Raw genomic sequence first — 25,746 nt, forward strand, 5'->3', positions numbered from 1 at the left:
TGATGAGTTAATGTTTTTGGTTTCTGCTAATTTGCTGTGGACAGCATATCACATAGTTACATGCTAAGTTAGGTTGAAAAAAAGACACGTCCATTAAGTTCTACCTTTTAACTTTATTTTAACCTGCCTAACTGCCAGTTGATCCAGAGGAAGGCAAAAAACATATGATGCCTCTCCAATTTGCCACAGAGGGGGGAAAAATTCCTTTCTGACTCGGACCAGTCCCTGGATCAACTTGTACTATGAGCTATCTTCCATAACCCTGTATTCCCTCACTTGCTAAAAAGCCATCCAACCCCTTCTTAAAGCTTTCTAATGTATCAGCCTGTACCACTGATTCAGGGAGAGAATTCCACATCTTCACAACTCTCACTGTAACAAACCTCTTCCGAATATTTAGGCGGAACCTCTTTTCTTCTAATTGGAATGGGTGACCTTTTGTCAGCTGGAAAGACCTACTGATAAATAAAGCATTAGAGAGATTATTATATGATCCCCTTATATATTTATACATAGTTATCATATCACCCCTTAAGCACCTCTTCTCCAGCGTGAACATCCCCAATTTGACTAGTCTTTCCTCATAGCTAAGATTTTCAATACCTTTTACCAGCTTAGTTGCCCTTCTCTGTACCCTCTCTTATACAATAATGTCCTGTTTGAGTGATGGAGACCAAAACTGTATGGCATATTCTAGATGGGGGCTTACAAGTGCTCTATACAGTGGAAGAATGGCCCCTCCTCCCGTGAATCTCTGCCCCTTTTAATACAGCTCAAGATCTTAATTGGCCTTTATGCTGCTGACTGGCATTGCTTGCTACAGCCAAGTTTATCATCTAATATTATTATTTTATAGACTTGATGTAAAGAAATGCATCCTCACTGGTATGGTATTTTTTACTTGTTCCCTAAGTGCATAAGAGAAATATCTATACATTACAGAACATTTATGAATAAAAGTCAGGGGTAGCATTAGTACATCTGAACAGAAAAGTAGATTAAAGGGGTGGTTCACCTTTAAGGTAACTTTTAGTATGTTATAAAATGGTCAATTCTAATCAACTTTTCATTATTTGTTTTTTAATAGTTTTTTTAGTTAGTTGCCTTTTTCTTCTGACTTTTTGCAGCTTTCAACTGGGCATCACTCTGCCCTGTAAGGCTACAAATATATTGTTATTGTTACTTTTTATTACTGATCCTTCTATTCAGGCCTCTCCTATTCATATTCCAGTCTCTTATTTAAATCAATGCATGGTTGCTAGGGTAATTTGGACCCTAGCTACCAGATTGCTTAAAATGCGAATTGAAGAGTCGCTGAATAAAAAGCTAAATAACTCAAAAACCTTCAATAAAATGTCTCAGAATATCACTCTCTACATCATACTAAAAGCTATTTCAAAGGTGAAAAACCCCTTTAAATATGTGTTGCTAGTCATTGGATAAGCTGGACTTGGCTAACTTGTTTAATGACTAGCACAACAAATGTATGAAAAGCCGTTGCACTTAGTAGTGGACCTCTAATGCTTAATCACTTGGGCTGTATTATATTATACACAAAAGCCATGAATATCCTGTAAATGATATCCTTATAAAAGGCTCTTAGTGATGTCATCAGTTATAAACGGAGCTTAGTGATGTCATTTTTGTCACGCAACTCACTAAATCTTGTTTATTATAATAAATAAAGTACTCCTTGTTGGAAAATATGAGGATATTAGAAGTCATCTGGGAGCTCCACGACCTGTATAAAAAAAAACTCGGCCTTTGGTATGGTCATGGAACTCCTTGGTGACTTATAATATCCTAATATTTTACAATAGGGGGTACATTCTTCACTATATAATTACCCTGTTAATGCATATATCCGACAGCCCCACATAGCATGTGTACAGAATTCTGTGAATGCACATAATGCTGTATTACAGTTGTGATTGTACATATGTGAGTTGTGATTGTACATATGCACATTGTATGCTTTGCACAGAGTCAGAAGGGAATACTCAGACGGGAAGAGAACAAAAGCCCTGAGAATTCCAGATGGAGATGTTACTATGACGACAGCTTGTGGGATGTCATATCTGTAGCTCCAGCAACTAACTGTTTGCATTGTAGTTACAGGAACAAAGACCATTATCGGGTCAGTAAAAGTAAAAACTTGTTGAATTAGTATAATAACCCGATTTAAATATTATGTTGTAATAACAAACCTGTTGCATGGAGTGCAAAAATCAAACCCGATTTAAATATTATGTCGTAATAACAAACCTGTTGCATCAAGTGCAAAAATGGGTCGGGAAACCCTTAGGGAACCTGCCTGGTAATATTTCAAAGAGCATAACTTGTCCAATGTGAAACAGCACTAACAAACTGAAGACTGAATCATTTGCTCATTGCGTTAAAAAAGTAATTGGCCCATAAACTGACCAAATTCTGCAGAATAAACACAAATGCATCAGATGGTGCCGGTGTTCGGGAAAATGTGGTATAGGCAGTAATTCTTTAATTTCATCTAAGATGGGAGTTAGGGATATCCACATTTACATATTTAAGAGAAATGTACATGATTATGTGATCTCCACCAAGTCGGTGGAAAAGAGGGATCTTTTCTATTGTAATTTCTTCAATATATTTAATTCCCATGTTTTGATACTTTCTGGATAATGTGTTTTGGATAATAGATCCAATGCTTGTAGTTAAAGCCTGGGAGTTGACTACAATAAATGTAGAAGTCCTGGATGAAAGAGAAATACTCCTAAATGTAATTTAAATTTGGGATTAGCCAGAAAAAATGGATGTCAGTACAGGTATTGTATCCATTATCTGGAAACCCGTTATCCAGAAAACTAGATTCGATGCTTGTAGTTAAGGCCTGGGAGTTAACAATAATTAATGTACAAGTCCTGGATAAAAGTTACTCTTACATGTAACTTAAACCTGGGATTAGTCAGGAAAAAATGGATGTCCGTACAGGTATGGGATCCATTATCTGGAACCCCATTATCCAGAAAACTCCGAATTAGAGAAAGGCCTTCTCCCATAGACTCCATTTTAAAAAAAATGATTTCCTTTTTATCTGTAATAATAAAACAGTACATTGTACTTGATCCAAATATATTTGGATATTGTTAATCCTTATTGGGAAGCAAAAACCAACCTATTGGGTTGATTTAGTGTTTACATGATTTCCTAGCAGCCGTAAGGTATGAAGTTCCAAATTACAGAAAGGTCTGTTATCCAGAAAACCCCAGGTCCCATTCCTGCACAACAGTAAAACATGGATTGGGGGTACATGTATTACTATGGGCATATAGTGTAAAAAGGAGGGTTTTTTCAAAGTACTATGTATATATAATATGAAATTGTATGTAGTGTGTGTGATGTAGTTTAATTGTGCAGTTTGAATAGCAATATGTTTAGCTTGAATCTCTTCAAATGGAGGATATTATTTTACCAAACAGAGTCAGATATAAGTTGAGCAGCACAAGGAAATTTTCCCTACGATGCCTGTGATGTCCAGTCCAGTGTGGCCAAGGACGAATTAAGATCTGAGAAGGAAGAAGTCAGAAAAGGGGGCGAAGCAGATCCTGCGGCTGCAGGGGGCCCAGCAGATATAGGGGCCTCATAAGGCCCTAATTCATATCCAATCTCAATAAATATTGGTAAAACTGTTCAACATCTAGATATTTTGAGGGCCTGAAATATAATTTGCAGTGGGGCCCAGTCAGGGCTGCCATCAGGGGGGCACAGGGGTAACAGTTATCCCGGGCCCAGCAGAGTCTGAGGGGAAAGGGGGGACCGGCCGTGCTGCACTCTCTGAAAAGCCCCCCTTCGAAGCAACGAAGGAAGATTCAGCGGAAAGACCTGAGGCGGCGTCGGCCGGTAAGATCCGAAGCGGCAGAAAGTACCGAAGCCAAAAGGAGCCGAACAAAGCCAAAGAATCTGCCATTTGAAATTTCTATGCGGCCCCTGACCACCTATGGGTGGCTGGCCACCATTGTTTTTTTATTTTCTATGGGGGACCCTGACCACCAATGTTTTTGTTTTACTTGTAAGGGGGACCCCTGACCCCCAATGTTTTCTTTTTTTTAATTTTCTATGGGGCCATGACCTCCAATGTTTTTTTAAAACTTTTATGGGGGCCCTGGCGCCAATGTTTTTTTTTTTAACTATTAAGGGGGCTCTGACCACCAATGTTATTTTTTAAAACTTATATGGGGGACCCTGGACTTCAATGTTTTGTTTTTTTTTTTAAAACATGTGTGGGCCCTGACACCAATGTTTTGGTTTTTTTTTTTTAAAACATGTGTGGGCCCTGACACCAATGTTTTGTTTTTTTCAACTTATAGGGGGGCCCTGACCGCCGCTGATGTCTGTATGGACTTTTTACTGTGGTGTGAGTGGGATCTGGGGTGGGGCTTGAGGACTGGGGTGGGCGGCGGCTAGGGTTGCCACCTTTTACTAAAATTTCCACCGACCACCGGTGGAGGGGGCGGGAATACAAGGGCGGACCCTGATGTCAAAGGGGGGCGGGTTGTGATGATAAAGGGGCGGCTCCACCATGCGCGATTGGCTGGACTGGTCGTGACATCAAATGGGGCGGAGCTACAGTGCAAGTTTGGCCAGAAGCCAGCAGCAAAAAGGTTTGTTAGGTGTATTACAAATTTACTGGCAGCTACATTGCAGGTAGATTTATTATACTGGCCTTGGCAGGTGTTTTACCGGCTAGGATGGTAAAATACTGTCCGGGTCGGTGGCAACACCCAGAAAATTTTGCTGTACTAGCCCATGATTTCTAATGGCGGCCTTGGGCCCAGTCATATCTAGTTACGACACTGGCTTGAACCCAGGGCCTTTGCTCCTCTCCTCTAAAAAACACACTAGCTTGGGGTATTTTTCATTAGAATCTCACTCCTTTTTTTTCCCCGGTTTTTTTTTTTGAGAAGGGAGAAGCTGGTTTGGGACCCCAGGTTTGCAGCTGGCAGTCACTATGGGGTACCAAGCCTTACAAATCTGCACTGCATCTGCACTTTCAGGCTTAAGAAGTCAGGTGTCTATCGTCTTCCAATCCCTTCTGCTCTGATCCTATCCCTAACGTTCTGTTAGGAGTCAGCAGCCTTCCATATATCTCGTAATGCGTGAAACCTAGTCCTGTAGTGCTTATTCAGTCTCCTCCAAGCCCTTCGCTCTCTCAACACTCATATTTTGCAGTAAGTCCCGCCCCGCCATGTGCCAGCCAATCAGAACCCGCAGAGGGCAGTAATTTGTGATCGGCGCTTCCAAAATAGAAATAAACGTGTGCCTTCCCCCTCCAGTTCGTGATTGGCGAACACTCATGAATCTGTGGGTTTCCATTTGCTGCGATACATGCTGGGGTGGGACAAAGCGAGAATGGGGTCAAATATTGCGAGAAAGTGGCAGAAATAAAGGAAACGCTACTAAGGGAGACTGACTGAACACATCTCGGAGAAGGGCGAATACTGGATACCGCCGGTAGGAGGATGGACACCTGACAGAACAAATAGAATTTAGAGAAGGGGGCGTGGCGATTCGTTTTTGTGGGCTGGATTCCTTCGAGTCGCGTGTCAGTGACGTCACATGCCGGAAGGCTGTCGTGGAAGATTCAGAGAAGTGGTTGCGTTGTATCGAAGCAGGAGTCGGAGGAAGGTGTGTGTGACTGAGGGACAGTAAGGTAGGGCGGGGGCTGAGGGCATTTTCTGGTGGTTCTGGTAGATTATCAGTAAATGGAGGGAAGCGCCTAGGAAAGCTGCAGTTTGGCACTGGTGAGTGAGCCCTGTCTGTAGGACAAGTGATTGTGCTGGGAGCTCTAATGAATGACAGACAGGTGCCAGTGCATCACCGGAGTGCATCATGGGACACGGGGAGGCAGGTTTCAGTGACTGGTATTGCCATTCATTATAATGTCCCGGGGGCTGAGGGATCATACCATGAATATTAATGTGGTTGGGGGAGTGCGGTGTTGATGGGGTGGTGGGGAACGCTGGGAGTTGTAGTTTTGCTAATTCTGCTTTTAATTCAAGAAGCTTCTCAGAGCTGTTCTTGTGGCCGGGTATTTTCTATAAACATAAACCAACAGGAACTCTTTCTGCCTCTTTCCTTAGCGCCCACATGAGAAATACGGTCGGTAGGGTTTGTTGTTGATCATGCTGATGGTTTGTTTGTATTGGGCTGATAACTTAAAGCTGAGGGAAGTGCAATACAAGAGAAGGCTTCAGATTGTCCCCTTATTTAAAGGAGAAGGAAAGCTACGGGGGGCATTTTATTGCCAATAAATTAGCTGCAATAATGCAAGCTATAATGCTATATTTATTCCGTAGAATGTTTTACTATACCTGACTAAAAAGCTCTGTTTGTTTAGGATAGCAGCTGCAGTATTAGCTAGGTGTGACATCACTTCCTGCCTCAGTCTCTCCCTGCTCACGTATAGCTATGGGCTCAGATTACAGCAGAGAAGGGGGGGGGAGGAGCAAACTGAGCATGCTCACGCCCGGTGCAAGGAGGTTTAAACTGAAAACAGGAAGTCTGATACAGAAGCCCATGTGTACACAATAGAAGGAAATAAATGTGGTGTTTCTTTTGACAGAGGACTCGGAGCAGAATTACTTTGAGGCTTTACTGGTGTATTTATATAGACCTTTCTGATAAAGCTTACTTAGTTTTAACCTTTCCTTCTCCTTTAAATCTACTTCAAGTTGATTTAGGGCCTGTGTGGCCGGTAGGGTTGTGCCTTGAACAGCAGCCATTACCTGCTACATTCACATATACCTGCACCGAATATTAATCAGCTGTATAGTGTGAACATTCCAATTTCTTGAGTGACTGGTACCTGTATTAAAGAGGTGAGGGGCATTCCTATTAAGCAGCTGTATCTGGAGGGCTATCGCTTGCCAACACTGATTTCACCGTGAAATGAACTTTTAGTATCATGTTGATATTGATATCCCACTGCAGTCTGCAATTGGTCTTCCTCTTTTATTTTTTTGTTTTTCAGTTATTCAGCTCTTTCTTCAGCAGCTCTCCCCAGTTTGGTATTTCAGTAGCTATCTGGTTGCTAAGGGACCTATTTGCCATAACAACCAGGCATTGATTTGAAAAAGAGAGTGCAAGATGAATAGTCAAAGTACTGAATAGGAAGATAAGGAATAAAAAGTAGCTTCATAGAGCAAATGACTCTTGCCTGACAGGGTCCGTGCCCCCCCCCCTTTCATTTGAAAGAAGCAGAAGAGGAAGGCAAATAAACTATAAACAACAAAGACCAATTGTAAAGTTGCTAGGAATAGGACAGTTTATAGCAGTTGAACCACCCCTTTACAAAGGCAAATTTGTACATCTGCTGTTAAACATGGACTATTTCTAATGGCAAATAGAATCTGTTTCTTTACAGTCCTTGGCTGCTTGAGAAATCGCGCTCTTTAGTTCAGTGGAGCATGTAGAAATTCAGTGTTGTGCTGTCCGGGCGATTAAGAGCTCCATGATTAAATGGCTTGTTTGCCATTGTCCTCACTGAATTATTGTCTTTATTGATTCCAGCCATATTTCTGAACATGTAAAGGACAAAGAAAGTTAAAAGTTCATCGGGGGAGTGTATGTTAAGTAGTCAATATAGTTGCTTACCTCAAAAAATACGCCAGCCTGGGCTACTATGCCACCATTATTACTGCTTTTCCAAGGAATCCCCAAAGGAGATTTTGTTTTTGAGGGTTGGGAGTAAAATCAGGGGATGCAAAATTGAGGTTTTATTAAAGGAGACGGAAAGGTTAAAACTAAGTAAGCTTTATCAGAAAGGTCCACCTAAATATACCAGTAAACCCTTAAAGTAATGCTGCTGAGTCCTCTGTCAAAAGGAAACACTGCACTTCTTTCCTTCTATTGTGTACACATGGGCTTCTGTATCAGACTTCTTGTTTTCAGCTTAAACCTCCTTGCCTCGGGCGTGAGCATGCACAATTTGCTCCTCCTTCCCTGCTGTAATCTGAGCCCAGAGCTATAATTGAGCAGGGAACGACTCAGGCAGGAAGTGATGTCACACCAAGCTAATATAATATGGCAGCTGCTATCCTAAACAAACTGAGAACTTCTAGAGCTTTTTACTCAGGTATGGTAAAACATTCTATAGAATAAATATAGCATTCTAGCTTGCACTATTGCAGCTAATCTATTGGCAATAAAATGCCTCTGTAACTTTCCTTCTCCTTTAAGGTTGGAAATTATAGTTTATTTTGCATTTGCTGGTCCTGGACCAGTCTAAAGGGATTCACGGGGATGTGTGTAGTGCATATGCGCTGTGCCATGGATCCTTGGGGAAAAAAGCCATTAAGATGTTTAAAGGGGAAGGAAACCTAGTCGGCGCAAACCCCCCACCCCCCCTCCCGTTTGTTGCCCACCCTCCCTCCTCCCCCCTGGCCTACCCGTCCCACTGGGCAAATGCCCTTAACTTGTTACTTACCCTACTTACCCTTCTGCGCAGGTCCAGTCCAGGGAGTTCACAGGCGACATCTTCTTCCACGCGATCTTCTTCCTGCTGTTAACGGCGTTTTGGCGCAGTGGATCGTACCGGCGAAATGATCCTACTGCGCATGCGCCATTCAAAGCAGGAAGAAGATCGCGTGGAAGAAGATGTCGCCTGTGAACTCCCTGGACTGGACCTGCGCAGAAGGGTAAGTAACAAGTTAGGGGCATTTGCCCAGAGGGACAGGTAGGCGAGGGGGGAGGGGGGGTGGTGGGTTTGTGCCGACTAGGTTTCCTTCCCCTTTAAGGAGCACCCACAATTCTGCAGCCTTCGAGGCATGGCAGCTTTCACACACATACACACAGAATGAATATCATGTCACATGCATTATTTACACTTTGTTTAACATAAAATAAATACTCAAATGTTTCTTTCATATAAACAAGGGCTGATGTATTTAAACTATGGCAACCATGCTATTAAAGGTGGCCATTCGCCAAACGAGCTGATCTTTCCTCAATATGCTTGAAGTGGGCTAAATCGGGCTGATCTTAGGCCCCATTAGTCGGGTCACAACTCCGAGAATACAAGTGGTCATACCAAGGACCGCATCAGCGAACCAACGCGGCCCTCCATCCGACTGGATTATTTTTAAACCTGACCGATCAACATTTGGCCAATGTTCGGCCAGATATCAATCAGGAGAAGCCAGTCAGAGGACCCCATACACTGGGCATGCAAATTTGGTTTACAGAAAGGCTGTGAGAGGGTTATGTGGAACATCCTTTTTTGCTCGCTGGCAGGATAGCAGATTATGATACAACATTGTACTTCAGACTTTGTTAGTTAAGTTGTAATTTACATCCGTGAGTTGTAATGAGCAAAGCATTAGTCATTGTGCATACAGCCTACTGGTCATAAACTGCACATGAATCAGTCATTATGAAAATGTATTCCTTTTTCCACTTCCGTTTGTTGAGAATTTAAATATGGGATATATTTTCAACCAATCGGCTGTGGAGTTCTTGTACCTTATGCAGCAAAATCTTGTTGAAGTTTATATAAGTTGTTTGTATAGATCTTCTCCTGTCCCTCAGATATCACTCACCGTAAACACCACCTTTCATTCCACCACACAGGCACGCTGCCTAGGAGTTACACTAGACTCACATCTGTCGTTTTCACCACACATTCAAACACTTGCAAAATCTTGTCGTATTCAACTGTGCAACATTGCTCGAATAAGACCCTATCTCAGTTCACAATTGACTAAAACACTGATTCAGTCTCTCATCATCTCCCACCTTGATTACTGCGACCTACTCCTCGCAGGTATTCCAACAAGTCACCTTTCACAACTTCAATCTGTTCTAAATGCGGCCGCTAGACTCATTCATCTATCTCGCTGCTCAACATCAGCTGCTCCCATATGCATGTCCCTTCACTGGCTCCCAATCTCCTCTACAATCAAATTCAAATTACTTACACTCACTTTCAAGGCCTTTAATAATGAAGCCCCTCCCTATATTTCATCTCTGATCTCCAAATACTCATTCACGCAACCTCCGCTCTGCTTCTGATCTTCGCCTTTCTTCTCCTCTCATCACTTCTGCCCATTCTCAGCTACAAGACTTCTCTCAGGCTTCTGCTTTTCTCTGGAACTCTCTGCTCGAACTGTCGGACTTTCTCCTTCTTTACAAACTTTCAAGCGCTCCTTAAAGACCCACCTGTTTAAAGAAGCTTATTATACCTTAATTAATCAATCATTGCTGTATCAAAAATCACAAAATTGTTTCTAAAATCCTAATGTCTTAATTGTACCCTAACCTCTAATTTGTAGGGCCCTCTAATCATATTGTACACTGTAACCCTTCTTTGTTATCCACCATTTATTCCCTTTTTGTTATAACTAAGGTAAAGCACTGCGTATCTTGTCGGCACTTAATAAATAAATGATGATATCAGAAGAGAGAATTGACTGCTTTGTCTCTTGCAGTTCCTCTCTTTAACACAGTGGAAAGACTGGATATCCATATTTTTGGTGTATACATGTGTCATACAGAAACGATGATGTCTTTATTACAGGTTTCTATTCTTGTTTCCCAACAGGATGAAGATCTGTGCACTTCTCTTGTTTTCCTTCCTGGGATTAGGACTGACAGTTCCCATAGAACGAGCGACTCCAAAGAAGGAAGCTGAGCCACCACCTCAGGAACAACAAGTGAGTTCCTGTTATAATCCATTCATTTATTACTTAACTATTCTTACTCATCTTCTTATGCAGTGTTGTAATGTATGTACTATTAAAGGGATACTGTCATGGTAAAACTTGGTTTTTTTTTGTTGTTTTTTCAAATGCATCAGTTGAAGGAAACCAGATAGCAGCTCCCTTACACAAGATACCAGGTCCCTGTTAGATCTAAGAACAGCATTCAATAGTAAAAATCATTGACACATTCAGTTACATTGAGAAGGAAAAACAGCAGCCTGCCAGAAAGCATTTCTCTCCTAAAGTGCAGGCACAAGTCACATGACTGGGGCAGCTGGGAAATTGACAAAATGTCTAGCTCAATAAGACGAAACTCCAGCACACGAATGCTTAAGGGTTCATAACCCGTGTTTATTGTCAATGCCAAACAGGAAACAACAATGTTTGGCATTGACAATAAACACGGGTTATGAACCCTTAAGCATTCGTGTGCTGGAGTTTCGTCTTATTGAGCATTTGTTGGAGGTGCCGTCCTCCTTTAACCCCAAGCACCGGTGAGGATACTGAGAGACCAGGTGTGCTACTGCTTCTATTTTGCTTGAACAAAATGTCTAGCCCCATGTCAGATTTCAAAATTGAATATAAAAAAATCTATTTGCTCTCTTGAGAAATGGATTTCAGTGCAGAATTCTGCTGGAGTAGCACTATTAACTGATGCGTTTTGAAAAAAACATGTTTTCCGATGACAGGATCCCTTTAAGTATCACACAGTGACAGTGAGCTGCCCACCTGATCTCGTACTGAGAGGCCAGAAAATCAGCCATCACTGCTGGAGATATAGTCCCAATATGTTCAGCACACCGTGACCAACAATAAATTGACCCCGGTGCTATCTATTGTAACATTTTACAAAAATCCAAAATAAAGGTGCACACGGGGAACCTTTTAAAAGTAATTAAAAATCCATAATTTTATTTAATACATTATTAAATAAAATTATGGATTTTTAATTACTTTTTAAAGGTTCCCCGTGTGCACCTTTATTTTGGATTTATATATATATATATATATATATATATATATATATATATATATATATATATATATATATATATATATATATATATATATATATATATATATATTTATATTTATATTTATATTCGTCTGGATGGCACTCCGCTCCTTGCGTGATACATGGGTGCGCGGTAAAGCTTTATACAAATTTCCAAATGACCAGCAACTCCAGGATTTTAGTGTAAAACATTGTATTTGATACGTGCAGTTACAGCTAATGTGACGTTGAGGTCCTAGAAGGTTCTAGAGAGGACTGAAACGTTAAGGAAGGAAACTTAAAATCGGGGGATGTAAAATTGAGGTTCCTCTGTATGTATAAGCTTATAATATTAGCTTCAGCATACTGAAATAAGAAACTTTGTCTATACAATCAATTAAAAATTCTGTACTGTTTTTGAAATAATCAAGTCCTTTCCCTCTCTCAGCATCTGTTTCTCTTCATTCTCTCTTCATGCAGGAGTTGGGTGTCAGATAATAATTGATAGTTAGATCCAATATATCTTATAGGGAGGTTCTTTTTGCCTAGAAGATGTATTAGAGCTCACTCTATTAAAATAACCAGAAATCATGTCTCTCTACATGCAGAATTTGTGCAAAAGGCAGTTATTTTGTTTGTACTGGAATTAGTTATTTGAGTGAGCTCTAATACATCTGCTAGGAAATGGAGCCTCCCTATAAGATATATTGGATCTAACTGTCAATGAATATCTGACACCCAACTGCTGCATGAAGAGAGAATGAAGAGAAACAGATGCAGAGAGAGGAATAGTGAATATAAACTTGATTATTCCAGAAACTATTCAGAATATTTAATTGATTTTATTTAGAAAGTTTCTTATTTCAGTGTGTTGAAGGTTATATTAAATTTTCATTGTGGCGATAGTTCCCTTTTAAGTATGCGGTTTATCGAATTAAATTCACAAGTTGCATTGAAAAGCAATGTTGCAGGGGGTGGATTCCAGGGTAGCAGTTACTTTTTAGTCCCTAATGGCCACTACAGGGTTCAGAAACAAAGCCCTGCTGCAATCAGAGCAAGCATACATAGTGATTTGATCCACTGAATTGACAAATATATCTATAGGGGCAGCATGAATCCTTCTACCAGTTCCTTTTGGGAGATGTAACCTGTTCTATTGTGTTTGCCTAGTTTTTCTTTGTCTGAAAGTTAGTCCCCTTGGCCACCTGGTTATTGACAGATTTTGTGTGATTTCAGTTAAAGAAAAATTACACGAATCTTTAGCAACTTAAAAGTGTCGATGATTTTGTCCATTTTCCAGTGCTGTAACTATAGCGGTGTTTTGATTTGTGGCAGGACACTGGGCTCTACTATGACCGTTACCTGCGGGAGGTTATTGATGTGCTGGAGACAGACGGACATTTCCGGGAGAAGCTGCAAGCAGCAAATGCTGATGACATCAAGGTAAGATGTAATTGAGCTGCAAAACTACATTACACACAACTGGCTTGGATATTATAGTAGCTACACAGCACAATGTTGATCCTCACTGAACCATGTAGAAGCAAAGTGGAGAAAATAATAATTTAATGTGTATTAATGCAACTGTACAGTTTCCTAGGATTGCTTTCTGCATGAGCAAAAGAGAAAAAATTGGAGGGCACACTGCCTCAAAAAGTAAAAACCACTGTTTATTATAACATTAAAAAAAACAGGTTTCTGCTCTGTAAACACCCCTTAATCATAGGCTGTTTTTTAATGTTATAATAAACCTTGGTTTTTACTTTTTGAGGCGGTGAGAATTTTTTCTCTTTTGGTCTTGGATAATTGCAGCTTAGTGAGCTCTGCAGGGGTGCGGTCGGTCGCAATAAATCCTCTGGGATCATCCGTAAAGGGAGCAAAGATGAGTCTAAGCTGTTTTGTTTCACCCAGACAAAAAAAACAGTTTTTTTTTTAAATTAAAACATCCCTACCTGTTTAAAAGCATCTGTACTTGAAGTATCGGCTATAAATTATATATTACCTCCCCATCCCCTATGCCATAGGCATAGAGGCAGGGCATGCAATTACTTATGCAAAGCTTGCCTTAATAACAGTGTCTACAAAATGGAGCCTGCCTGCTTCCTGTGGTTGTTTATTTTCAAGACTAAAAAAAAAAAAACAATATTTCAAAAATTTGTGAAGTGAAGTTTATATTGCTTAACTAATATCATAAAATAGGATTTGGAATTATTTCTTAAGGTGACAGGTCCCCTTTAAAGGGGTTGTTCACCTTTGAGTTAACTTTTAGAATGATGTAGAGAATGATATTCTGAGACAATTTGCAATTGGTTATATTTTTTAATTATTTGTGTTTTTTGAGTTATTTAGCTTTTTTATTCAGCGGCTCTCCAGTTTGTAATTTCACCAATCTGTTTGCTAGGGTCCAACTTACCATAGCAACCATGCATTGATTTCAACTGTAATATGAATAGGAGAGGCCTGAATAGGAGAGGCCTGAATAGAAAGAGGAGTAATAAAAAGTAACAATAATACATTTGCAGCCTTACAGAGCATTTGTTTTTATATGGGGTCTGTAAACCCTATTTGAGTCAGAAGAAAAAGGCAAATAATTAAAAAAAATAGATAAAAAAAATAAACAATGAAGACCAATTGAAAAGTTGCTTAGAATTGGCCACTCTATAACATACTAAAAGTTAATGTAACTCCTTTAACATCAGTTTTTGCATGAGCTGATGCCTTTGGTCATGAGCACAAGGGTTAACCTGCTGTAGTATTTTTACATGGATTGAAACTGATCGTTCTACAGGATTCAAACAATCACTGACTTTTTAAAATTCTCCTGCTTTGCCTGACTCACTATATACCCTTCCTTTTTCTCCTGCAGAGCGGCAAACTCAGTAAGGAGCTCGATTTCGTCAGTCACAATGTCAGGACCAAGCTGGACGAGCTAAAGCGGCAGGAGGTTTCCAGGCTACGAATGCTGATTAAAGCCAAAATGGATGCGACAATGGAAGAAAGTGAGAGCAATGCAGACAGACTTTACAGACAGACATATGACACTGTGTGCATACACCTTCACAATAAGGATTATGTCTGTTGGGATGAACTGTAAACGGGGTTTGCAGTCAAATTTAGTAGTTAAAGGAGAACTAAACCCAAAAAATGGATATGGTTAAAAATGCCATATTTTTTAGACTGAACTTCTTGCACCAGCCTAAAGTTTCAGCTTGTCAATAGCAGCAATGATCCAGGACTTCAAACTTGTCACAGGGGGTCACCATCTTGGAAAGTGTCTGTGACACTCACATGCTCAGTGGGCTCTGAGCAGCTGTTGAGAAGCTAAGCTTAGGGGTCGTCACTAATTATCCAGCAGAAAATTAGGTTTGTCTGTACTATAAGCTGATGTTACAGGGCTGATTATTAAATTCTGATGCTAATTGCACTGGTTTCTGTGCTGCCATGTAGTAATTATGTGTATTAATTACTAATCAGCCTTATATTGTGACATTTCTATTCTATGTGTACTGTATATTGTGAGTGGGTCCCTAAGCTCAGTAAGTGACAGCAGCACAGAGCATGTGCAGTGAATCAGCAGAAAAGAAGATGCGGAGCTACTGGGGCATCTTTGGAGACACAGATCTTTACTGCTAAAAGGCTGCGGTTGCCTTTGGCTGGTACAGAAGCACAAAACATTCTCCTTTAAATGTCTGGTTTGAAGTTGTCTGCTTGTTTATGACTACACCAGGCTTTATTTACTATTACAGAGACCAAAACTATCTTTGTAGTGTCACTGTAAACTTCAGTGCTTGTATGACAGAATATAATTGACCCCTGTTCCTTAGATGTCCAGATTGACCACATGTCTTTACTGAAGCAGTTTGAGCACCTGGACCCCCAGAATCAGCACACCTTTGAAGCCCGTGATCTAGAACTCCTGATTCAGGCGGTAAGTGAGATCATTTGAACTTGCCAATGGGCCAGCCCTTCTTTTCATTCTGTTGTAATCTTATTATTTCTATATGAAACACCTGTAAATGTCTGATATCTGCATGATACCACAGAGACCTACAGACAGTGAAAGCAATGCCTTCATTTAGGAGGCATGGTATCCCTTATCCAGAAACCCCTTCTCCAAAAAGCTTTGAATTACCACTTCGCATAGTCTGTGGTGAGGAAATAATTCTAATTTTTAAATGCTTTCCTTTTCCTCTGTAAAAATAAAACAGTCCTGTGTACTTGAATGTAACTAAATTGAATGAATCCATATTTGTGGCAAAACAATCCTATTGGGTTTATTCCACATTTAACTTATTTTTTAGCAGACATAAGGTGATTCAAAATAAAGGAAGATCCCTTATCCTGAAAACTCCAGTTCCCAACCATTTTGGATAACGGATCCCATTCCTGTATTGAAATCAATTTGCTGGCTACTCCTTTTAAAAGACACAGAAGCGCAGATCAGAGCCATTTCCAGTGTAATTGTCTTGTTAAGGTACAGAATAATCTGTGACATTATTGTCTTTATATCCCAGTAAAATGCCACTTTCATTTTTTCTCAATAAGGCCACAAAAGATCTGGAAAACTATGATGCTGCTCGCCATGAGGAATTCAAACGCTATGAGATGATGAAGGAACACGAGAGGCGAGAATATCTCAAGTCACTGGATGAGGAGAAAAGGAAAATGGAGGAAGCCCATTTTGAGGAGATGAAAAATAAACACAAGGAGCACCCTAAAGTCAATGTCCCTGTAAGCATTTTTGTTGGCTTTCCGTATAGGGCTATAGCTGTGAGTTGGTGTGATTCAGCTAGTGCAGGGATCCCCAACCTTTAGAACCCGTTAGCAACATTCAGAAGTAAAATAAAGAGTTGGGGAGCAACACTTAACATGAAAAATTTTCCCGGGGTGCCAAATAAGGGCTGTGATTGGCTATTTAGTAGCCCCTATGTGGATTGTCAACCTACATCGAGGTTCTGTTTAGCAGTGTACTTGGTTATTATACAACCAAAACTTGCTTCCAAGCCTGGAATTCAAAAATAAGCTCCTGCTTTGAGGCCACTGGGAGCAACATCCAAGGGGTTGGAGAGCAACATGTTGTTCACGAGCTACTGGTTGGGGACCACTGAGCTAGTGGGATCTGATTTTAAGAACGCTCAAATCAGATCATACTTCAACTACATTTTGCAGTATGAAAAATCACAACAGTTTATACCTGACTTGTATTTTATGCCTGCAAACAACAGGAACACAGGCAACTGAAGGTCCTAGGACTGTTCCTGACCATTCTTTTTTTTTATTCCTATTGATGTACAAGAGAGGAATTATCGTGAAGAGGCTTGCATGGTCATATAACACCTCTTATTATCTCACTAGGGAAGCATGGATCAGTTGAAAGAAGTATGGGAAGAAACCGATGGTTTGGATCCTAATGAATTCAACCCCAAGACATTTTTTAAGTTACATGGTAAGGAAAATAATTCATACCATTCCCAAAAAGCATCGCATTTTCCACCAAGGCACTGGATCAGCTGTATCCCGGCTGCTTGTGCAAGTATTTGGTGTACTGTGGACAGAAGTAGCCAATAACTAACTGCTAGGACTTGTAATGCCAAAACTCCTGAATAATCATATATTTACTCTTGCTGCTCTTTTAAGCAGTATATGAATTCAGCAGCTTAAAGGGATTCTGTCATGATTTTTATGGTGGTGTTTATATTTTTATAATACACAAAAGCCATGAAAATCTTGTAAATTATATCCTTATAAACGGTGAGTTCTGATGTCATTTCTGTCACATGACTCACTGAAATTTGTGTATTATAATAAATAAAGTACCCCCAGTTGCAAAATATGAGGATATTAGAAGTTACCTCGGAGTTCCATGACCTGTATAAAAACATTCGGCCTTCGGCCTCGTGTTTTTATATGGTCATGAAACTCCTCAGTAACTTATAATATCCTTATATTTTACAAGAGGGAGTACTTTATTCACTATGAATTACACTGTTTACACTGCAAAAAATGTACGCTACAATATAAAATTGAATTCCTGAACCAGCAAGTGTATTTTTTATTTATAATACTGGTCTGTGGGCACCATCTCACGTCATTTTGCCTGGTCATGTGCTTTCAGAAAGAGCCAGCACTTTAGGATGGAACTGCTTTCTGGCAGGCTGTTGTTTCTCCTACTCAATGTAACTGAATGTGTCGCAGTGGGACCTGGATTTTACTATTGAGTGCTGTTCTAAGATCGACCAGACAGCCGTTATCTTGTGTTAGGGAGTTGCTATCTGGTTACCTTCCCATTGTTCTGTTGTTAGGCTGCTGGGGGGAAAGGTAAGGGGTGATATCACTCCAACTTGCAGTAAAAAGTGACTGAAGTGTATCAGAGCACAAGTCACGTGACTGGGGGCTGCTGGGAAACTGACAATATGTTGTTTTATATTTAACTTAAAATTAAATATAAAAAAAAATCTGTGTGCTCGTTTGAGAAACTGATTTCAGTGCAGAATTCTGCTGGAGCAGCACTATTACGTGATGCGTTTTGAAAAAAACATGTTTTCCCATGACAGTATCCCTTTAAAGGAACTCTGAACCACCACTCAGTGGCTTTACAGCCATACGTTCTTGTATAGGTGTTACTGTTTTGTCTTGGTAATCAGCATGAAAATGGATACCCTGTCACACAGCCGTTCTTGACAAAAAAATGTTTTGTTTTGTTTTTTGTAAAATTCGGTTTTCTGAATCTCTTTGTTGTATAGATACAAATGGAGATGGTGTCCTGGATGAACAGGAACTTGAAGCTCTGTTTACTAAGGAGGTAAGGCATAATTCTCTGCTCTGTAGATAGTATTTCTAAACTGCATTCTCCTTTATGGGAAGGAGAGGTCCCATTTTGCACAGATTTGCTTTGATGCAGGCAAAAATTCCATGTCACTTAACACTAAAGGGTGTGTAAAAGAAACCTGTTATGTGTTTATACATATCAAAGGTATAAACACAATGTAGGTGAAGTTTTTCTTAGTTATTCCTAGTGTATAAGGCTCATCTCACAGAGCCACACCTCTGACTTCACAAATCCACAATATCACTCTGGAGAACCGATCAGTCAAACTGTGATTACATTTAGAAAAAAGTGTGATTTTTCTAAATAAAAGGATCACAGTTTGGCTGATACGGTTCTCCAGAGTGATAATGTGTATACATATCCCTGCAGGAACGCAATAAGCCTCTGTTTTTGCACTTACTGTTCTAGGGGGGTTGTTCCTGTGACTTATCCTGTGACTTATCTTTGTTTTCTAGTTGGAGAAAGTGTATGACCCAAAGAATGAAGAGGACGACATGGTGGAGATGGAAGAGGAAAGGCTGCGTATGAGAGAGCACGTCATGAAAAATGTAGGCAACTTGTGTACTCATGCAAACATAATGGTGTTCGCCATTTTTGAAACCTTCTTTGTGTTTTTAGTACCACGGGCAGTGTAGTGATTATTTGCTACCTGTTGTTTGAGGAGTAAATAGGTAGAAATAATTCTTCTTTGCCATTCTATAACTAGTTTCTTGGTTTATTATATAACGGTGAAATCCTTTTTAAGCTCCCCATAGACGCAAAGATTTCTCTTGCTGATGACCGATTTTAGCGAAGTCCGACTAATCCTTCGAAATTATTGTGCGGTTAGTGGGATTCAAACGATCGAACATCTTACAATTTTTCAGCCAACATCTGTCAGGAAATTGATAGGCCAGGTTATGTCGGTCCCAGTGCAATCTATCTATGTTTGCAGGGCCAAGCAGGCAGCTCCCCTTTGTTTTCCTGGCAAATTGGTCTTTTTAGTTGATGGACAATTCGTACGATCGTTTCGAGATAATCGTGGTCTCACGATAATGATCGGATCCTTTAAAAATCTCAACATCTATGGCCAGCTTTAATCTTTTGACAGTTTTTATTTGCGAGTGTGTTTCCTGTGCCTCTTCTTTTATCTGTAACAGAGCATTCAGGCCTTCCTGATTTGCACATACAGCACAATGGCTACTGTCGGCATAAATAAGATGCTTGAAACACTGCCGTAGCTGTTAGATATGTTGTAAACTTGCAAAGCGTTATTTTTTCCCAATATTTTTTTTAAAGAAGGAAAGCTACCAAGGCAGTTTATTGCCAATAGATTAGCCACAACAGTGCAAATTAGAGCACCATTTTTATTCTTTAGAACGCTTTTCTTTACCTTAGTTAACCTGCTCTGTTTGTTTAGGATAGCAGCTGCCATATTAGCTTGGTGTGACATCACTTCCTGCCTGAGTCTCTCCCTGCTCACTCATAGCTACTGTATGTGCTCAGATAACCGCAGGGAGGAGGAGGAAGAGAGAAGAAAACTGAGCATGCTCAAGCCCTAGCCCTGGAGGTTTATGCTGAAGTCTGATACAGAAGGCCATGTATACACCACAGAAGGAAAGAACTGGTGTTTCTTTTGATAGAGGATTTAGAGCTACATTACTTTGAGGGTTTACTGGTATTTATATAGAACTTTACTTAGTTTTAGCCTTTCCTTCTCCTTTAATATTTTGTAACAAAAATTGGGGTGGAAGGTATTTGCACCTCTTTCTTCAGTGTTTGTTTTAAATATATTAACTATGTAACTATATATTATTTAGCTGATTGGTGAGCATTGTATCCTTTGTAACCATCAGAGATGCTGAAACTTGAGACCAAAATCCTGTTCACATCTAGGAAAATGGCAAAACTGTTGGTATTTGTTATCTCCGTAAAGTAAATGCCGTTCATTCAGGCATAAAGGTGGAGTTCACCTAGCAATGAAAAGACCAGACAATGCCACTATACTTGTACTGACATATTATTCTATGTTTTAGGTGGACGCAAATCATGATCGCATGGTCACTCTCGATGAGTTCTTAAAATCTACTGAAAAAAAGGAATTGAATGAAGCTGATGGATGGGAGGTGAGATCTTGAGTTTTTGTCAATAGTGTGGTATATAGAAAGCTTTACTGTGGAACATTTGAATGATACATTGTTGGCAGGGGGGTTGACAGAATACCAGAGACCTACAATAGAACTACTGTATGTAACCTTTTACCTAACAACATGCTGCTGCCACTTAAAGGAACAATAACACCAAAAATGAAAGTTTACTGTTGCCGTGCTCAGGTAAAACTGATGCGTTTGGTTCAGAAACACTACTATAGTTCATATAAACAAGCTGCTGTATAGCAATGGCGGAAATTGAAAAAAGGCTATATGGCACAGGAGCATCTAATGCTATTAAACAGAAAGTCTTTTGGTCATATTGATGCGCCCCTCACACACGGCTAGTTCAGTGTCCAGTATCCAGCAGCAGAAAATAGAAGGAAAGGTTTAATCACTGTGGCGGGGGGGATGTTAGGCACTCCTCCCCCTGTGATTGTATTTACTAATATTTAACTATTACCCCAGGCTGGTGCTCCTGTTGACAGATAACTGCACCGGCCCAGAGTACTCTTCAGTAGTGATGGGCGAATCTGATCCGTTCGCTTCAACAAAAATTTGTGAAATGCCAAAAATTTGCCAACATGCATTGAAGTCTATGGAAGACTAATTTGTTTATTGACGCGCAACAATTTTTTTGTAGTCTATCGGTGTCATTTCCGTGGCGAAACGGGCCGGAAAAAAACAGGCTATTTCTACTATACTGCTTATGGGGGCATGTTTACTAATGTTGGAGATAAATATGTGGAGCGATTTCTGGAGATGTTGCCCAAGGAGACCAATCGGCAATAAGATTTAAACAGCCACCTATAAATTAGAAAACAAAAGCAAAGATCTGATTGGTTGCTATGGACAAAATCTCCAGAAATCTCTCCACATATTTATCTCCAATATGAGTAAACGTGTGTCTGCCCAGAATGAGGAGGAGGAACGCTCTGTAGTGTTTGCTGAAAAGTACCCTGGGCCAGTGCAGTTTTCTGCTAACCGGAGCACCAGCCTGGGGTATCCGGCAAGTGCTTACAATAACTGGGCAACCCCAGCGATTAACCCTTTGCTTCTCCTATAAGCCAAGCCCTGTATGAGAGACATGAAGTCTACTCAGGCTTCACTAGATTTGATTTGCATTAACATGGGGAGCTGGGCTTGTAGTTGCAGACACATTGCCTTAGAATGTCACATCAGGTAAGTTGGGTTTTCTTATGACCCTATATTGGGTATTTGTGTTGACTTCATAAATGTGATCATTTTCAGACCGTGGATGAAACCCAGATTTACACCGACGAGGAGCTACGCAGATTTGAGCAGGAGCTCGCTGCCCAGGAATCGGCATTAAACCAGCGGGCAGAGGAACTTCGCAAAGAGCATGAACAGTTACAGCAACAGCAGATAGAGCTGGATGCTCAGAAGAAGGAATACAAACAGGTACAGTCACTGCTACTTAAAGGAAACCTATACCCCCAAAATGAACATTTGGGCAACAGATGTATATCAAATTAAGTGGCATATTAAAGAAGTGGCATGTTAAAGAATCTTGTCAAACTGGAATATATATTTAAGTAAATATTGCCCTTTTACATCTCTTGCCTTGAGCCACCATTTCGTGATGGTCTGTGTGCTGCCTCAGAGATCACCTGACCAGAAATACTTCAACTGTAACTGTAACAGGAAGAAGTGTGGAAGCAAAAGACACAACTCTGTCTGTTAATTGGCTCATGTGACCAAACATGTATGGTTTATCTCGTGTGTTTGTGTGCACAGTGAATCATACGATCCCAGGGGGCGGCCCTTGTTTTTTTAAAATGGCAGTTTTCTATTTATAATTACCCAATGGCACATACTACTAGAAAAGTATATTATTATGAAAATGGTTTATTTACATGAAGCGTTTTACAAATGAGCATATTATGCGATATCTTTTTATAGAGACCTACATTGTTTGGGGGGTTTCGTTTTCCTTTAAACAAAATAAAACTGGCACTGTTGGAACATTCCATTTACAGACTGAACGGATCAGTGCAAGGAATACAAATAACCTCATTCCCATCAAAATGCTACTCTGAGACCCCAGCACTTTTTTTCCCCACTTATGTCTGCGCTACTTATGTCATGCTCTTTGTTTTTTTTCTTCAGGCTGTTCTGCAAATGGAACAGAAAAAAGCCCAACAGATAGGAGCTGACGCTGCTGCTGGTCCAAATGGAGAGCTGAAATTTCAGCCTGAAGCGCCACACTCTGAATCAGAAAATGGTAAGTCTTCTCGAAAAGACATTGTAGTGGTCTAACATAAATTCCTACACTGTAGCGTTGGCTCAGCAGCAATAGTCTGCATCTTCTGCAATTGGCAGATTAATGGAGACATATAGGATAAATGAAACAACCCTCATTTTGTAGGCAATTATAAGTAATATATGATGTTGCTTTTACATGGTGCTAAAAATTAACATTATCTTTACAAATGGCCCCTTTATTGGAGCTCCCTATAGATGTTCTCTGGTCCCTGTCTATGTTTGAAATGAGGGGTGGGCGTGTCCTAACTGTTCCTGCCAGAAGCACAGTAGGAGGGGGACAGCCAATCACAGCCCTGCAGTCACACAAGCAAAGACAGGCTTCAGTTCCCTATCAGATTCTGCTAGCTGCTGATTGGTTCCTCTCCTACAGTACAGTGAACTGAATGCCGCCTGTTCCCCTGCACAGCCTGGGAATTCAGGGAGCAGGAAGTGGAAGGGATTAGTAGGGTTTTTGCAGAAATATTCAATGAATCAGCCTGAACCCCTACTTTTTTTTTTTTTTTTTTAAGCGCAATTCTTCTATATCTAAATGAGTATAACACACTGGTACATTCTTATTTTTTACACAAAATGTCTCCTTTAAGGTTGATGTCCAACAGGTAACAAAAAAAATATCTTTAAAGGACATGTAAAGCCTACATTTTCCCACCATGTATATAAGTTGGGCACATCTCCCCCACCCAAATGGCATCATTTGTACTGTATACATCCCCTCCGCCTGCCAACATCATTACATTTCCCTTAAACAAATAGCTTTAACCTGGGGGCCATTTTTCGTCTGCCTCATCATCAGTGCATTTATATCTACAAACTGAACATATGCAATATAAAGTTCATGCAATTGAAGAATGCAAGCTTACACAGGCAGAATTTACTATGATAAATAGACCTGGATTGAGCACTGTTATGGTTACTCTGAGCCCAGATGAAGAGGTTAGGAGTTAAAAATAGGCGCAGACAGCTAGAGCAGAGTTTCTATGGGAACCAGCAATGCCATCTCTTCATTGGCTGCTAGACTGAAGGGTAATCTTATTAATCTGACTTGAGAACAACTGAGCAAGTAGCCAACAGCTAAAGCAAATTCCTGAGGGAGGGGGTTAGAGGAGGAAAAGGAATCCTAAGTGATTGAGTGGACTCTGCAGTCTTACTATTAACCTTTGAACAACCAGAGTGGCAGATATTTAGAGATTTCAAAGAGGCTCTTCAGTGATTAAATGTTTTTGTGGGGGGATTTACGTGTCCTTTATTGTGTCCTGTAGGCTCTATTGAGAAAGTTATATCACTGTTCTCTATGAACTTCATTGGCTATATCCTGCAGGTGGCAGTACTCAAACCCTCAGATTATCCAGACTATATGATTTGCTTGCAACAGACGGACACAAAGATAGACTGTTTTAAATTTAGATCACAATCCTGACTGTCAAAATAAATCTCTCTGGGATCAGTAATAACTTCCTGCTAGTTCATCTGCCAACCCCCCCCCCCCTTGCACAGCAGATGCACCAAGAAGTGTCAGATTGAATGACATCAGGCGTGTCTCCCTGTGAGAGAGCGGTCACATTCTGGAAGCCTTTCCGCCAGTCACTGCTAATCTTAATCTGAGGATCAAGTATATTAAAGGAAAACTATACCTCCAAAATGAATACTTGAGCAACAGAAAGTTTATATCAAATTAAGTGGCATATTAAAGAATCTTATCAAACTGGCCCCCCCTTCATGCCTGGGACACTTGTCCCCCCCCGATGGCGGCCCTGACTCTTAACTGTAACAGGAAGAAGTGTTGAAGCAAAAGACTGAACTCTGTATGTTAATTGGCTCATGTGACCTAACATGTTTGGTATGTTTGTGCGCACCGTGAATCCTATGGCCCTTATTTTTTTAAATGGCAATTTTCTATTTATGATTACCCAATGGCACATACTACTAGAAAAGTATATTATTATAAAAATGGTTTATTTGCATGAAGCAGGGTTTTACACGTGAGCTGTTTTATGCAATATCTTTTTATAGAGACCTACATTGTTTGGGGGATATCGTTTTCCTTTAACATCTGCTTATTTCTACAGCTAAACCAGTGGAGGAACAAGTCAAACCAGCGGAACAGCAACAGAATTCTAATGTTCAGCCTGGAGCCCCAGGTGAGGCAGGACAGAAGGAGCACGAGGCACATCACAGCCAAGGACAAGATCATCCTGGTCAATCATAGGGGAAAAACCCCAAAGAGGACAGTGGATGGAGGCCTGGACCAGGCAAATCTCTAAACATAGATCAGTAAATGCTTTTTGTTCAGCCTGCTACCCTCCTGAAACTGAAAGCTAAGGGACGTGCAATCAACCTCTGGGTAAATACTGTACATCAGGGCTAAACACTCACATGTAAAAAATAAATAAGTAAATAAAAGTTAAAGCAAATGTGGGGCCAGGGGTCATTTAAGCCCATGTACAGCACCTTTTGCTTTCATGGAATTGTAATGATGTTGCTGCTATTAGCAATGTACCATCTCCTCCAGTACAGCGAGACTTATGTACTAACATGGTGCAAGTTTATTCTACTGCAATATCTTTAGCAAGCAGAGAGCTGCACTTGACCAGGAAAAGCTGATTGGTTAGTGCACCTGTGTTACTCCATAAGCTCTTCAATATGTCCTGCATCACTCTCTTATGTAATATCATTACACCGTTAGGGTAGGACTACACGGACGTTTTTGACGCAATGCAACAAAACGCTGGCGTCCAATCGCATGCGACGGAAATAAGGTAAGAAATAGAAATG

General features: G+C 40.4%; 1 protein-coding gene across 3 annotated transcripts; it reads left to right on the forward strand.

The window, feature by feature from the left end:
* Positions 1-4,498: 4,498 nt before the first annotated feature.
* Positions 4,499-25,746, forward strand: nucb1.L (nucleobindin 1 L homeolog). Of its 3 annotated transcripts, none has more exons than XM_018224410.2 (13): positions 4,499-4,640; positions 10,577-10,688; positions 13,066-13,173; positions 14,597-14,729; positions 15,555-15,658; positions 16,276-16,461; positions 17,086-17,176; positions 18,474-18,532; positions 19,015-19,107; positions 20,575-20,664; positions 21,940-22,110; positions 22,819-22,933; positions 25,041-25,746. In XM_018224410.2, the coding sequence occupies exons 1-13, from the start codon at positions 4,537-4,539 to the stop codon at positions 25,178-25,180; spliced, it is 1,506 nt and encodes a 501-aa protein (XP_018079899.1). In that variant the 5' UTR covers positions 4,499-4,536; the 3' UTR covers positions 25,181-25,746.

This window comes from Xenopus laevis, chromosome 7L (genome assembly GCF_017654675.1).
Source record: "Xenopus laevis strain J_2021 chromosome 7L, Xenopus_laevis_v10.1, whole genome shotgun sequence".
Lineage (NCBI taxonomy): Eukaryota > Metazoa > Chordata > Amphibia > Anura > Pipidae > Xenopus > Xenopus laevis.